General features: G+C 36.5%; 1 protein-coding gene and 1 non-coding gene across 2 annotated transcripts; both read right to left on the reverse strand.

Moving 5' to 3' along the window:
- Positions 1-249: 249 nt before the first annotated feature.
- LOC110376363 (uncharacterized) lies at positions 250-1,316 on the reverse strand. The gene is made up of 2 exons (XM_021334818.3): positions 1,177-1,316; positions 250-1,025 (listed from the first exon to the last, which is right to left on the reverse strand). Exons 1-2 carry the CDS (start codon positions 1,261-1,263, stop codon positions 567-569), a joined length of 546 nt encoding a protein of 181 aa, XP_021190493.3. The 5' UTR covers positions 1,264-1,316; the 3' UTR covers positions 250-566.
- Positions 1,317-3,659: 2,343 nt separating this feature from the next.
- Positions 3,660-5,247, reverse strand: LOC110376389 (uncharacterized). The gene is made up of 2 exons (XR_010277224.1): positions 5,057-5,247; positions 3,660-3,962 (listed from the first exon to the last, which is right to left on the reverse strand). It is a non-coding gene; the product is annotated as an uncharacterized LOC110376389 (transcript).
- Positions 5,248-14,239: the final 8,992 nt, after the last annotated feature.

A 14,239-nucleotide genomic window follows, 5' to 3' on the forward strand; every position in this document is an offset into this window, starting at 1 on the left:
ATACATAAAAATCAAAAGGTCAAAAAGGACTGTTTTCTAAAAAATAATTATAATCAAGCCTAGGTGAATGAAAAATAGTAATTTCTGGGTGGAACACCCAATAATTAGTTTAAAAAGTCATGTGTTCTTTCTTGCTTTTCAGTAGGTATCTGCGGGCAACATCAGGTTCTAAGTTTGAGACTCATAAACAAAGTTTACAACTTTAATCATTCTAAATTTAATTTATGTTTTGTAAAAGAAAAAAAAATGTATTTTAGTAATAATTTATTTTATTTACATAACACCATTTCAGGATCACCTGAAAAATTCAGGGTTGGCAATCGTTGACAATTTAATTTAACTTAATACAAGAACTTGAATAAAACCAGGTGTACATAATGACTCTTAAATTGAAATATGTATAGATAAATAACACTTTTTTATACGGCTTTAAACAAATAGCAAGGTTTTGATCTTAATTACTATAGCTGATGATGTGACTAATAAATGTGAACATAATAGGATCCAATGTTGTGCTTACCCAGTTTTAGACATGTTAGCTTAACTATGACCTTATCTTAATTTATTTAGTAGTGGTGATGATCATCATGACCGTGACCGTGACCATGACCTTGATCATAACCGTGTCCTTGGTTATGCCCGTGGCCGCCTTGTCCGTGATGACCTCCCTGGTTGAAGCCCTGGTCGAATCCTCCGTTTCCTCCGTGACCGAACCCTTGGTCGAATCCTTGGTTGCCGTGGCCGTGTCCCTGATCGTATCCGTGACCACCGTGACCATGACCTTGGTCGAATCCGTGGCTACCGTGACCTTGGTCGAATCCGTGGCTACCGTGACCTTGGTCGTATCCGTGGCTGCCGTGACCTTGGTCAAATCCGTGGCTGCCATGTCCCTGGTCGTAATTCTGGCCACCATGGCCATAGCCGCTGTTGTGGCCGCTGCTGTGGCCTCCTCCTCCGTAGCCAGGCTCAGGCAAGCCATGGGCCAAGGCAAGGAGGGCGCTCGCCACCAGGGTTACTAATACAAACTGAAAATGAGATACAAAATATTATACTATGAGCTAAGGTTCTTAACGGTATATAACATATAACATAATAGAAGAGGAATATAAAAAATCGGATGATTTAAAATGTCATATAAGTATTTTTCTATTAAAATAAACATATAGCAGAACTCACGGTCTTCATTTTCTTCGGTTTTGAATCGAATAGTATCAATATCGGTCCTTCGCGATTATTTATAGGAGTCAAGATGAAGGTCAACATTCAAGTTTTCCCATTAAATTCAAAATTGTTGCGGTTATTATACAAATGAAGTGTACGGTTCTTCCTAGAGATTAAAATTATAAAAACCATAATGACCACGATTGACATGGCATAGCGGGGTTTTTTTTAAATTTTATTATTCAAGTTTATAAAATGTTCATGAAAATATGGCATAAAATATTTGTGTGGTTGCCTTGTGCTAATTTAATAGGCATTTTACATGTGCCTTCAAGAATTTAGATTCAGGCGTGTAAGCTTAGGCATCCCATTGAGACGCGGATTTCAGGTCATATTGCTAGGTTTAAATAAGCTTTAAGGAATATTGCTTTACTGAATATTATGGAACTTAATAAACATTGCGATCTTGAAATTCTACTTAATCTACTTTTGTAGCTGTAATATAATTTACTTAGCCCTAGGAGTAATAGCATAATGACATAATACTTTGTATTAGTACTATTTTGCTCTTCACTACAAGTCACCACTGATCAGTCGCCCCAGAGCACGTAGTTCGCTTGAACGTAACAAAAATAACAAGGGCAGTGCTAGATTTTTATTCATGACTTTTTGTCCAATAATTGCGTGGTTAATTATTTCTTTGTGATAGATAATCACGATGGGTGTGGCATGCTAACGGTCTAGTACGTCACACTTGAATATTTTGAGTGAGTGACGTGTGAATTTGAAACCTAACCACATGTGACTTCTTTAGTATGCATCGGGGTTAATGCTATGAACATCGGTTGTCATGGAAATAAATAATATCAAGATTTCCCGGAGGCTCAATTCTACAGGTGTTTAGTTTTCAATTTAAATATGGATTTACAAAAAAATGCTTGTTAACTAAATATACTACATACCTACATATGTTGATGAAATAAAACAATATCTCGAAGTTATTAAAATAATGTATTTTTAAAGCATTTCTACGTCTTAATAGAACTTATAATAAATATGTAGGTAATTGGGTGGATGACTAGGTCAAAAATAAATTACGTTGTCATATTCATTTAGTGAAGCATCTAAAAATAATGTCACTTCCATTTATCGTTTTGATGGAATAATTGATTAAATTTTTTTATTGATAATATAAGCTAAATAAGAATCCAGTTTGATGTGAAAAATCTGTGACGTCATATGTTGCGCTTACATACATAATGCAAAGAAAGTGACAGTTTTTGACAGTTAAATAAAAGTAATGAATTTGACTCGTTGGAAACTACCGTATTACAGTAAACTCAATAGTACCTACACCACTTATTCATCTCAGGGTGTCACGACTCCTTACAAAAATACCCGTGACACCCCCAGTGGTATTGTCTGGGGGTGTTAGGAATTTGTTTACGATGGGGTTCAGTCTGGCCACACTCATGGCTTCATTTATCCCCTATGGCTCCGATAGCACCCATGGTCCCTTCGGCCGTGTCCATAATGGAATTTATGTATCCATAACTGTTGTGGGGGTGTTTAGCGGTGTTGGTGTAGCTGAAGGGGCTCCATGCACTGACGCCATCAGTGTCAAAATGGCACAGGGCGAAGAGCGTGTATTTTTTGCATTTAAATTACTATGTATTAAAAAAATGTAGGTATACATTTATATTTAAACTGAAATACTTATTTTAAAAAAACGTATTTTTTTGGTTCCGTGAGTGTAATTGACAAAAGCTTGTTTTTTTTCTTCAATTTTATGCTGATCAACTCATTTTTAATTTTTAAAGGAATTCATTTGTAAATGTACCTATATGTGCCATGTAATCACAATATTTATATGCACTGTAACAGCTAATCTTCGAGATTTTTTTTTATCTTCAAGAGTATTGGTATTAAGTGTGTCTGGATCGTTCTTATTTAACATTGCATTGAATATTTTGTTTTACATTATTCCAATTCGTCATCCGTGCTTTATTTTGTTAAAAGTATTGTCATTGGAGAAGCTTTACTCTATTGTGATATGTTTCATAAAAAAAAACAAAACAGGCAAAAAATTAAATAAATTCAATCAATTGCTTTTATTACAAAAAAATAAACATGGCGAAATCAGTAAACAGTACTTCGAATAAACAGTGCATTGGTCCTTAACGCCCATGGCCATGATGTCCATGTCCGTGGTGGTGATCATGTCCATAGTGTCCGTGGCCGCCACCGCCTCCATGACGGTTGTATCCTCGAGACTCTGCTCCTTCGAACAACTCCGCAGGAACAGGCCTTGCTCCATTGATAGGTACCACCTATAAAACCCCTATAGACCTCTAATAAAATTCTGTTAAAGGCAGGACGATGATGATGAATTACATAGGATAGTATTCTTTATTTCCTGAAAACAGTTTCCCGTAGAAAATGATTTGTAAACAAAGTATAAAGCTCACTTATAATCCAGGAAAAATCAAACAATTAAATCCAATCAATTGCTTTTATTACAAAAAAATAAACATGGCGAAATCAGTGAACAGTACTTCGAAAAAACAGTGCTTTGGTCCTTAACGTCCATGTCCGTGATGTCCATGTCCGTGGTGGTGATCATGTCCATAGTGTCCGTGGCCGCCACCGCCTCCATGACGGTTGTATCCTCGGGACTCAGCTCCTTCGAACAACTCCGCAGGAACAGGCCCTGCTCCAGTGATAGATATCTCTGCGTCCGGCTGCGGAACTCCGCTCACCAGAGCGAAGATCGCGCAGATTACCAAGGCGAAGAAAGTGAACTGGAAATGAGAGAATGTTTGAAGATCTTCGTTAATCTTGGAGTGGGTAAAACGGGAGGTTATCGTAACAGAATCATAACCACAATGTTTTTTTATTACCTACTTATTCTTTTACCTGCCCTGGCAGCTAATATGTAAGAAATAATGAACTAATTCATATTTATTTATTTAAATAAATAAGAAATAATATATACAGATACAGGTACTGCACATGAGGAAAACCGAATCAGCAAGCTGAAGTGGCAGTGGGCTGGCCATATTAGCCGAAGTACTGATAACCGTTGGGGTAAAAGAGTTCTAGAGTGGAAAACGGCAAACATAGTGTAGGACGTCCTCAGGCACGGTGGAGTGATGACTTGCGCAAGACGGCTGGCAGGAGCTGGATGCGAGAAGCCGAAAATAGATCTCAGTGGCGTGCACTTGGAGAGGCCTATGTCCAGCAGTGGCTGATGATAATGAGTTACAGGTATAGTATAAGAAATCAGTCAGTGGATTCTACAACGGTTATTTTTTTTCTCTGGCAACTGTTAGTATTAAGGTTATGCGACCTATGCAAAATGCCGGCCTGCTCATATCCTGACACTTTTTAAGAAGAAGGCAGGTGCTTTTCTTTTAATTAGGATGGTCATGCCTCTGAACCAACTCAGTGCCTTTTTGTAGAAAGATAGAAAATAAATGTTAATTCACAAAGAATCGTGAGGAATGAAATCGGAGTAAGGCAGGTGGCTTGCAAAAGAAGAAGAATATTTTTGAAATGTTTAAAGTGGAGAAATTCTAACACCGACAGTCGTATTGATATTGTCCACAATGCTGTTTATGGTGCAAAGGAAAATTCATCTGCCAAAGAGTAGAAGATATTACTTCTTATAGACAGGGGCATAATTTTGAGCCTTATTTATGGCAGGGATGAGAATTAAATAACTGATGTGCAGAAGATGGGAGGCTTATCTCCCATGTCTAAAGAACAGTTGAACCAAGGAGTAGACCAAGATTTTTGCAAAATCTTTGCTATTTTGCTGCTAAATAAATGTCACAAGACAATTTGCGGTTCTGAGACAAATTCAAATATTACAGGGATAAAGTTTAGTACTTACTGTGTTCATTGTAGACGTACTTGCACTACTATGCCAGTGGCAATAGACAGGACCCTTATATACTCACATGAGGTCGATGAGGGCATCTCATACTGCGTTTTATGTACATTGTTTTAAACAATTACTTCTAGCTTATAGGTACAATTTGTACGTTTAACGCTTTACCGGGAAAATCGTAACAAATATGTATGTGCACTTAAGTGTGTAGTTTATAGCATCTCTGTGTCATTTATACAAATATTTGCAGATGCATCTTGTTTACCTAGGGTAATTGGAACCCTTGCAAGTCTGCGCATTTGTAGGTGTGTTCCAATAAATTTGATTCCCTTTCTATACTCTTTAAGACTGCTTTTGTAATTCTTCTATAATCTGTTATTTGCCTTTTAGATGTAGGCACAGATTTTAAGAGGTGTTGTAAAAAATTTATCTATTGGAATCTGGATTTTAAGACAGACCGCGCATAGAGAATATTGGATCTTTCGCAGCAGTCTTACAATGCCTGTATGGTGGATGCAAGCCTGTGTTGTGTTTTTCTTCTTATGCCATATCTTATGCTAACTGACCCTTTTCGTTGTTAGAGGATTTATGCCTGTAACCTGTCCAGACTTGTCCTGATAATTATAACTCTCTTATGTTAAGGTTTGCTGTAACAAAACACAGTTCTGGGTGAACCCCCTCTCCTTCTGGGTGAACACAATTATGGGTGAAGCCTCCCATACAACCATTTTTGGTCGCAGATATGATAAAGATGTAACAAGTCGCAACAGTTTCGTAACAGGTACGACACAACGTGACTGTGTATGGATTAGCTTTTATGTGTTGTAACGGTTCAGTAAAAATGTGACGGAAACTAGATTCAGTAACTTTGTGTGGTCGCTGTGTCGATACTTTACAGCTTAATTGGTAACCACACTTTTTATAAACTTTGCGTTTGGTTTGTAACCAATGTGCAATGTTGACACAATTGTGTTGTAACGGGGTAGTAACATGGTGTAGTCGATGTTCCAGAACACTTTGACACTAACTTGCATATATAAAAACATGACGAGAGCCAGTTATTCTCAAACTGTCTATGTTTTCTGCCGTTATCAACCATTTAATGAAATTTAAAATGAGTAAAGAACCAAAAACCTTACGTAAATTCCGATGGACTTCAACTTTTTACAGAAGAATTAAAGAAATAAGTACGCCCCAAAATATTGTACTCGTACGAGTACATGTAGGTTTTTTTTTATTATAATAATATTTTTTTCATGATGTTGCATTGTTGGTAGGGCAAATTGACGGATACCCATTTTATTGAACTCAAAACTTATTCTTTTCTAGGCCATTTACAGGAAAACAGTACGGAATTTCGTACCGAGGAGCTTATTGGTATAGTCCCTAGTGCCAAAGTTTCAACTTTCGAGCTCCAAATCGCTGTTTTTTCTTTTTCTCGGCCAAAACAAGACGTCTTCGTCTTTAACCCAAGTACCTACTCGGTACAAGCGATATTAATTCTGATGAGCCTTCTTTGGTTAGAACAATGCAAAAAGGCATCTTGATAAAAACTTTGGAAAACACTGTAACCAAATGTTAAGAGAAACCATCTTAAAAATCTAGTAATTTTGTAACAAGTTACCGTAACATGTCGACACGTGTCGACACATTATCGTAACTTTGTGACTAGTTGCGACGAGCATATTTTTCATAACAAACATCAAAAATGTTTTTTCATAGTTCATTATTTAGCAATTTTATGAGTAAATCTTGCTAAAATAATTTGTATTAGGATTAAAATATTTGATATTGTATTTAAAGGGAAGCTTTTGAGCACTCGATGTGCATCATTTTATATTTTTATTTTATTTTAACAAAAGTTTTTCTTTCGCCAGAATTATTAAAACATGATATTACGGTGGCGCGTTGGAAATATCAACATATTCAAAGAAATTACACAGTAAACTTTTTTTCCCAATAAGATTTGAGCATTATTAACCATATTAATTAATGAAAACTAAAACTTTGTTTACTTCATTATCATTATCATACTTCAACCATCATTTTGGGATTTTGTATTATTTCGTCGTGTCACCCACGCACGAGCCAACGAAATTGATCGAACGAATGAATGATTGAATGATTAGTGCGAACTCTGGTTAAAATATGGTAACAATGTTACGACACGGCGACGTAAATTAGAAACCAAATGTTACTTGTTTATTGTGTCGAGATCTTCCCCATTTTTAGTTGCAGCGACGGCGCTAACACGGAACGTCGACGAGATTATGTTTCGAGATAGATCAGTGTCGACACTAAGTGTCGAAACGGTTACGTTATGTTCGCAAAAATGGTTATATGGGCTTGCCCTCGGGCAAGGGCGAGTTTCACCCAGAATTGTGTCCACCATTGTCTGCGAAATGTACTGAATGTATGATATGGAGTGCAATAAAAGTTAATGGGTAATAATATGTAGAGTTAGGTAATCGAGTTATGTAATACCTACTTATGTTATTATCACATATTATGTAGATACAGTAATATCAAGGTAAAAAGAAACGTGACAAATAATAATCAATCACTGTTAATTATTTTGTCATCCAATTGGTTGGCACTGTTTACACTTTTATTAAGAGCTAAATTAATAAGGTTATGAATTAATAAGGTTTCTCATCCATTTTCCACTTTTGGTCAGATTCTTCTCACCGCAAAAATACGTCAATATTTCACGTTTTTTTAGATAAAAAAATAAAAACACGTGTTTCTGATTGAATAATAATCGTATTAATTAAATGAGCCTATTAATCTTGCAAAAAAAACACACACACCTACAAAATAAATTGAGTCACGGAACCGGTCACTATCCAGCCAGTATGTTTCTGACCTGTTTTTTTCTCATAAAATAATAAGCGGTTTAACGCGTCATTTATTTTGCACGCACGTGTACCGACTTTAAGTCTGTGATGTGCGGATAAAGTAGTTGTAGTAAAAGGTTCTTTTTTAAGGTGTTTTATGCTAACATTATTAAGAGGTAAAATTTTGAAGTTTGTATGTACTGGGTAATCTTTAGAAGGTCGGATTTCCGAAATTCTTTCACTGATAGAATAGGCTACATTTTAATCCCGGTATGAGCAGTAGTTCCCACTGGAAGCGGGCTACAACCGCGGAAAAACGGCTAGTTTCTTACAAAATGATAAAAAATCTGTTTTGTTTTTATATAAACGAAATAACAATAATTATAGCGGAGCAATTTAAACAGACGTGTTTTTCAAAACAAAGTTGTGATTCAAGTTCCCACTAGACTGACCTTCAAAATACTAGTTTATGTCATCCCGGTGAATGCCTTAGCAAAAATCAAAATATAAATTACCATCTAGGTATTTAAATAGGAATAAAAACAGCATGGGTGAGAACATCCTCTTTAGTCTATAAGAATTGCTTGAGCTGTCTTTCGACGTTATTGTCGTTATCATCATCACAGCCGAAAGAGGTCCACTGTTGAAGAAAGGCCCTTCAAGCTGAGGGGATTTTCCCTTACCGCACACCGCGCTGGGCATATCTGTTTGGTGAAGTTCCGCAGTGTAGGATATTTTTAGCTTCAGAGGTGCTGCTGCTCATCTCTGACCACTGAGGCACTTAATATCGTTATACCGCTCCCTCGCCAGAGCATCGTCGGTATTTCAATGCACGGCTGCAGGTGAGGTTGACAACTGGGCAAAACGATCTATTGGAAAGGCTTTAAACTGCTTTTTATTCGGGTGAACGCAGTAGTTCCTTCAGACAGTGCATAGTGTTGCAGGAAAGCACTAGTACTCCACATACTCCACACCCGTATATAAACTAAGTAGACTGTTTATTTTCGTAGGATTCGTTACAAGTCTCTCGAATTACTAGGATCATATTTCTACACTGCGGTATTATCCTTTCTAGACGAAGGCCAGAGATTATTTACATCTACTTTAATATAGGACACCAATTTAGTATCACACATTGACACTTTCATGTCTGCTGTATTAGCAACAAAATAAGCCGACTCCAACTTTGGCGATTATCACACTGCCCCGCATGATGCAGCGTGGTGCGTGGATGCGTTTTTTTCCGTTGTATGGAAATATCTCAGTTTGTATGGAAAACACGCATAGTCCAACACACTGAAAATGCATCCACGCGCGTTCATGCGGATCACGCACATACATGCGGAGAAACACGCACCCCCGCGCGTAGGTGCGGGGCGAAACGCAAGGTATGGCACACTGATCCCGCAGTGACGCGCGTGATTTTGAATGGGCGTGACGTGTATATTTGAAAATGGAACTCGATGAGAGCCGCTGTGCGTGAATTTACAAAACGCACCTACGCGCGTGAGTGCGTGAAAAACCCGCACGATGATGCAGATCTGCACTCCCGCAGGAAGGCGCGTAGATGCGTCGACACGCAAGATGCAGCGTGATGCGGGGCAGTGTGAAGATCACCATAGTTGGAAAAGGCTCACAAGGTGAAGATGATGATAGTAACAAAATATATTTCAATAGGGTATTACATGCATTTTTGAAATATATATTAAATAAATTCTTTAGTCTTAATATATCTCTAAAAAATTAAAAATAATTTTTTTTCTCACGTTATGTTGTTTTATCATAATTTCAAATTTCGCGCGTATTTCGCGAAAACGCGGCACACAACGGACGCCATGATTGTTTTTTGGTCATGACGTCATTACGTTAGTAAGCAAACTACAGCTGTCAGTAATACATATTTTGATATGTATTGAAAATTTTAATAATGAGTAATTATGCTCCGTATCGTTGGTGTGTTGTTTCTGAATGTGAGAACACTAGTGTAAAAACACCAGACAAATTATGGATTCAAGTACCAGTGGATATAAATATGAGAAAAACTTGGTTAAAAGTTGTTTACTACCGTAATGACGTCATTAGCATGGCGGCGACATTTCGTAGTGTTCAAAGACAGATAAAAAAACCTAAAAACTTTAAACTGCAATAAAAAATATATTTATGTACCTTACGAAGTGAAACTAACATTTCCCGATTGCTTTTCCTCTAAACAATCATTGTAATACACTTTTAAGTTTTTTCTCATCTAGACTAAAATACCCTATTGTGGTATATGTCAGACTGATAAACGCTGTCGAATTGAAAACCTCCTTTTCAGAAGTCGGTAGAATAATGGCTATCGACAAATAGAGACACGCTTCACACTCTGGATCCGGCTCGAAGGACCATTTCTTGATGTATGGACCTCAGGCGTCGTTAGTTTGTATTGAGTTGAAAAAGACCACAGATTTCCCGTTCAATAGTTTATTGTGCAAGTTACACTAGTTCCGTGGGATGCTAATCGTGGGTATAGTTCTAATCAACTGAACACTAAATAATACAAAAATAATTAAATCGACTCGCGAAAGTAGGTCGCGCGACGTTAGCAAAAAAATGCCTGTACGTAAACCGTACAATGTAGGTACTGCTAATGCTTCATTTGGTATGTAACTAGGTTATATTTATAAAACTATCCTAGATGAGGATAATGACATGAATTACGCAAGTGACTGCGAATGACATGTGCATGTGCGTGATACGTAAAAGGATTAGATGAAGATAAGGTGATTTTCTTTTCCTTGTATGCTGGCTGAATTTAAATACTTAATTCAAGAAACGGTTTTATAACGGGACTCTAACTGACAAGTTTTATCGTAAAATCTGATACCGAATTTATTGAAAATCCTAACTGTGCTTCTTATGCGGGACTTCCTGGTGGCTCCCTATGCATTGTGTGTTGTTAATAGCCTTAATTGCTTAAGTATTGTAATAGATTTCACTACTTCTTTTCTTCTGTTTTGGCTTAAGAAGAACTTACCTACTTGCTACTTTTTGTACCTTAACATCTCAAAGAACGTCAACTGTTGAATAAAGGAGGAGCCCGTTGATTTCCCAAAGGATTAAAGTTTGGAAGCGGCCGGGAACTGCATCCAAACGAATCGTACACAAATAAGCAGAATGTAGTCCCGGAGAGACAATATCTAGATTAAAAACATACAATAATTTTCTAGCTAAAGGCCCATTTATTTACTTAAACAAGTTTTACTGAAGATAACCTTCAATGAGATCGGTCGCTCAACTTTGTGTGATCAAGCATTTTGTACAATCAAGGATTTAACTGGTTTACCACTGTTGGATATGAAGGTTGAGGTCAATGCTATTTTCAAGGATTTCAAGAGTTAAAGAATATTTAAGGGTCTGTTTGCGAAATAAAGGAACATGTTCGAAAAATAATTTGTAAGTACTGCATACCAAAATTGATGCGTATCAGTTTTTCCTGTCATGAACAAAAACTAAGGTTCATCAACATTTGCCTGTAGAAATTAGTAACCGGTTTTTATTTGTTTTCATGGTACTTATACGCATATTATACCAAGATGATTATTCCAATGAAGATGACATGATGATGTGTGTTCAAACGCCCGCGGGTGTTGATGGGTGCTGAAAGCTACTAGAATATATTAATATCCATTCTGGATATCTTAGTGCTCTACTTTAGAGGTATGGAATTTCTTTGCTCAATCCCTGTACTATTCACGATCACCGTATCCTAGTGTCATGAAATTGGTTGAATCAATTTTATTTAGGGATTTAGCTCTATACGCTTTTAGCTCGCATTTTTGGGCAAGTTCAATTTTGAAAGGCGGGGAACATAAAAAGGCCAAACACTAATCCTTCATATCTTGTTCTCGTTATCACGACCAGTATCAGGATTTTTTCAAAAAATGTTGGTCCAGATTCGTTAATATTTCTTGTTTAACCTGCTAAGAGTGAGTTAGTTTGAATGTCAGTCGTGACCTTCCTTATCTTAGGCAAAGCAAAAATTCCCCATATCTAAAAAATCGCATGTTCATAAAATGTATGCTTTGAAAGGTTTTTGACCACTGCTTGAAGAGACATCGCGGCCATGGTATATAAAGGGCTTAAGAAGGAACGTGGTGAGTTTTAGTCAGTACGAGTCTGGCAGTCCCTCGCGCTGCATCAACAGAGGGATACTAATTAAAATAGTATGATACTTGTAAAATATTATATATATATATTACATGTGATTGCATACGTATTACTCAACGGCAATGACATTGCATTAGTGACATTGGTAAAACCAATTTCTGAAAAACCCTAAAATTACCAACTTTTTATTGCATGCAAATATCTAATGCTAATAATGTGCCAACGTTTCTACTCAAAATCGATCAGTTAATGACGTGTCTATTTGTTTACGTTAAAACTTGTTTGGTTAACAGTCTTGAACTTGATCTTAGTCACACATAATGCCACAACTGGTTTTAGAATATTGAGTCGTAAAACACGTCTCTGAATGTGAGCTTAATATTGTGTGAAAGAATTTGCGAAAACAAAAATGATTCAACCGTTACGGTAGGCTCATGTTAGGCAGATCAAGTAGTTTGTTCTAATAGGGCTAACTTAGAAAACAAATGAACTTTGGAGTGGATTTCTTCTTTTAATAACTAAACAGTATGAAAAGGAAGTAAGGAAATATCTGACGTCTGAGCCTGTTCACACAGATTCCGTTGATGGTAATGTCCTACTAAATCGAATCTCTCCAATACTTGATTAGCCGTTGTCCATTCATACTGATACTGATAGGGCAATTAAAAAGTATTTAAGGGTAAGAAAGCTCATTTATCGTAAAACTCTGTAGCCCATCTATTCAGTTTTTATTTTTCCATCCAGGAGCACCAAATAGCTCCTACGGGACGCGGGCGTAACCTCTGATGGAAGCTAGACGAGAGATAAGGCAACAATAAGTTCTTGACTTCGTGAAATTCAGGGTTGAATTTCTAAGTTACTAACATAACATGACACTTATGTATAATTCTGCTATCACAGTTTCTGTAGGTGCTTGCAATAAATACTTAGCTAGGTGCATGCACTTGGGGAGATCGATCATTTTAATTTTATTCATCCGGTCTTTGTAAGAAGCTTTTAAAGATGTATTTTCTTGTATAAACTTTAAGTGGATTCGTATTGTTAATAGTATCCTAAGTTGTTGAGAAAACGAGCATGAATGATGCACCTATAATGTAATTCTTAGCAACCTGTCACACCCACGCAGCCTTGTGTCTGAAGAGCGTAGGTGTAAACAAAGAGCTATTGAACGCATTGAACAGTTTTTGTAAAGAAATTAACAAGAAAATAAATAATAACACTGCAAACTATTAGTTGGCTTACAGTTTGATCGGGCTTACGAATAAGTATAGAGATGAAGGATAGTCAGGTCAGTACATTACGAGTATATTGACAGGAACACACGAAGGTATCCTGCCGATTTCAAACCGACGTAATACAAGTTTGATCTGATTTACCTTTAAAATAAACTGTCCGTCAACGTCCGTCAACGTTGGTTGACAGCTCATCTGCTGTGTAGGGGCTCTTAGCTGTTTAAATATTATAGCTTGATTCCATCAGAGGCTTTTGATTGCATTAAACATAAAGATAATAAAATAAATCAATGGATTAAAGAGTGATTCTTCTCATGAAAAGTAATTTATTGACCATTGTTTCCTAAAGTAAGTCAGACGAAAATGAGAACAAAAAGTTTGAGGCGCATTATCTCTGATAATAAAGGGGATGCCTCAAGGCTTCATTTTAGGTCCTCACTGACTGATGTCTCTTTTAAGAATGATGTCGGTTTAAATGGTTATACACTGGCTTCGAATCCAACAGTACCTAAATTAAGAGTGAAACGCATATTTATAGTACAGACTAATATAGTACATATTTTACTGATTACAGTCGATACATCAACACACTGAATTGAAAATGATGAAAGAGTAAATTGTTAATCTTATATTTATGTTGTCTATTGCTGTTGAAGACTTGAAGACTGTATGTGATTCATGTAAACCTTTTAATATTCTTCTTCTAAAGTTTTAATAATATTTTTGGTCAAGTAAGTAGTTGTGTTTTGTTTAATAATTGTTTACTTACCAAAAATCTTTGTTTACTCTGCATGTTAAGTTGGTGAGTAATTTATTTTACTAGCATGTTAATGATGTTATTGACAATTGGTGGAGCACTGATCTTGAAGTTTTCTTGTGTTTTCCCATCTTGTGGTTATTTAGCCAATAATTACTAAGCTATTGCAAAATATCTTGCATATATTGTGCAATTTGGTGATTCCTAAATC

This window comes from Helicoverpa armigera, chromosome 15 (assembly GCF_030705265.1).
Source record: "Helicoverpa armigera isolate CAAS_96S chromosome 15, ASM3070526v1, whole genome shotgun sequence".
Taxonomy (NCBI): Eukaryota; Metazoa; Arthropoda; class Insecta; order Lepidoptera; family Noctuidae; genus Helicoverpa; species Helicoverpa armigera.

Bases quoted from the DNA above. Each gene is read 5' to 3' on its own strand.
- LOC110376363 (XM_021334818.3), bottom strand. From the start codon at position 1,263: ATGTTGACCTTCATCTTGACTCCTATAAATAATCGCGAAGGACCGATA. The intron at 1,026-1,176 runs GTGAGTTCTGCT...TCTCATTTTCAG, and splicing joins AACCGAAGAAAATGAAGACC to TTTGTATTAGTAACCCTGGT.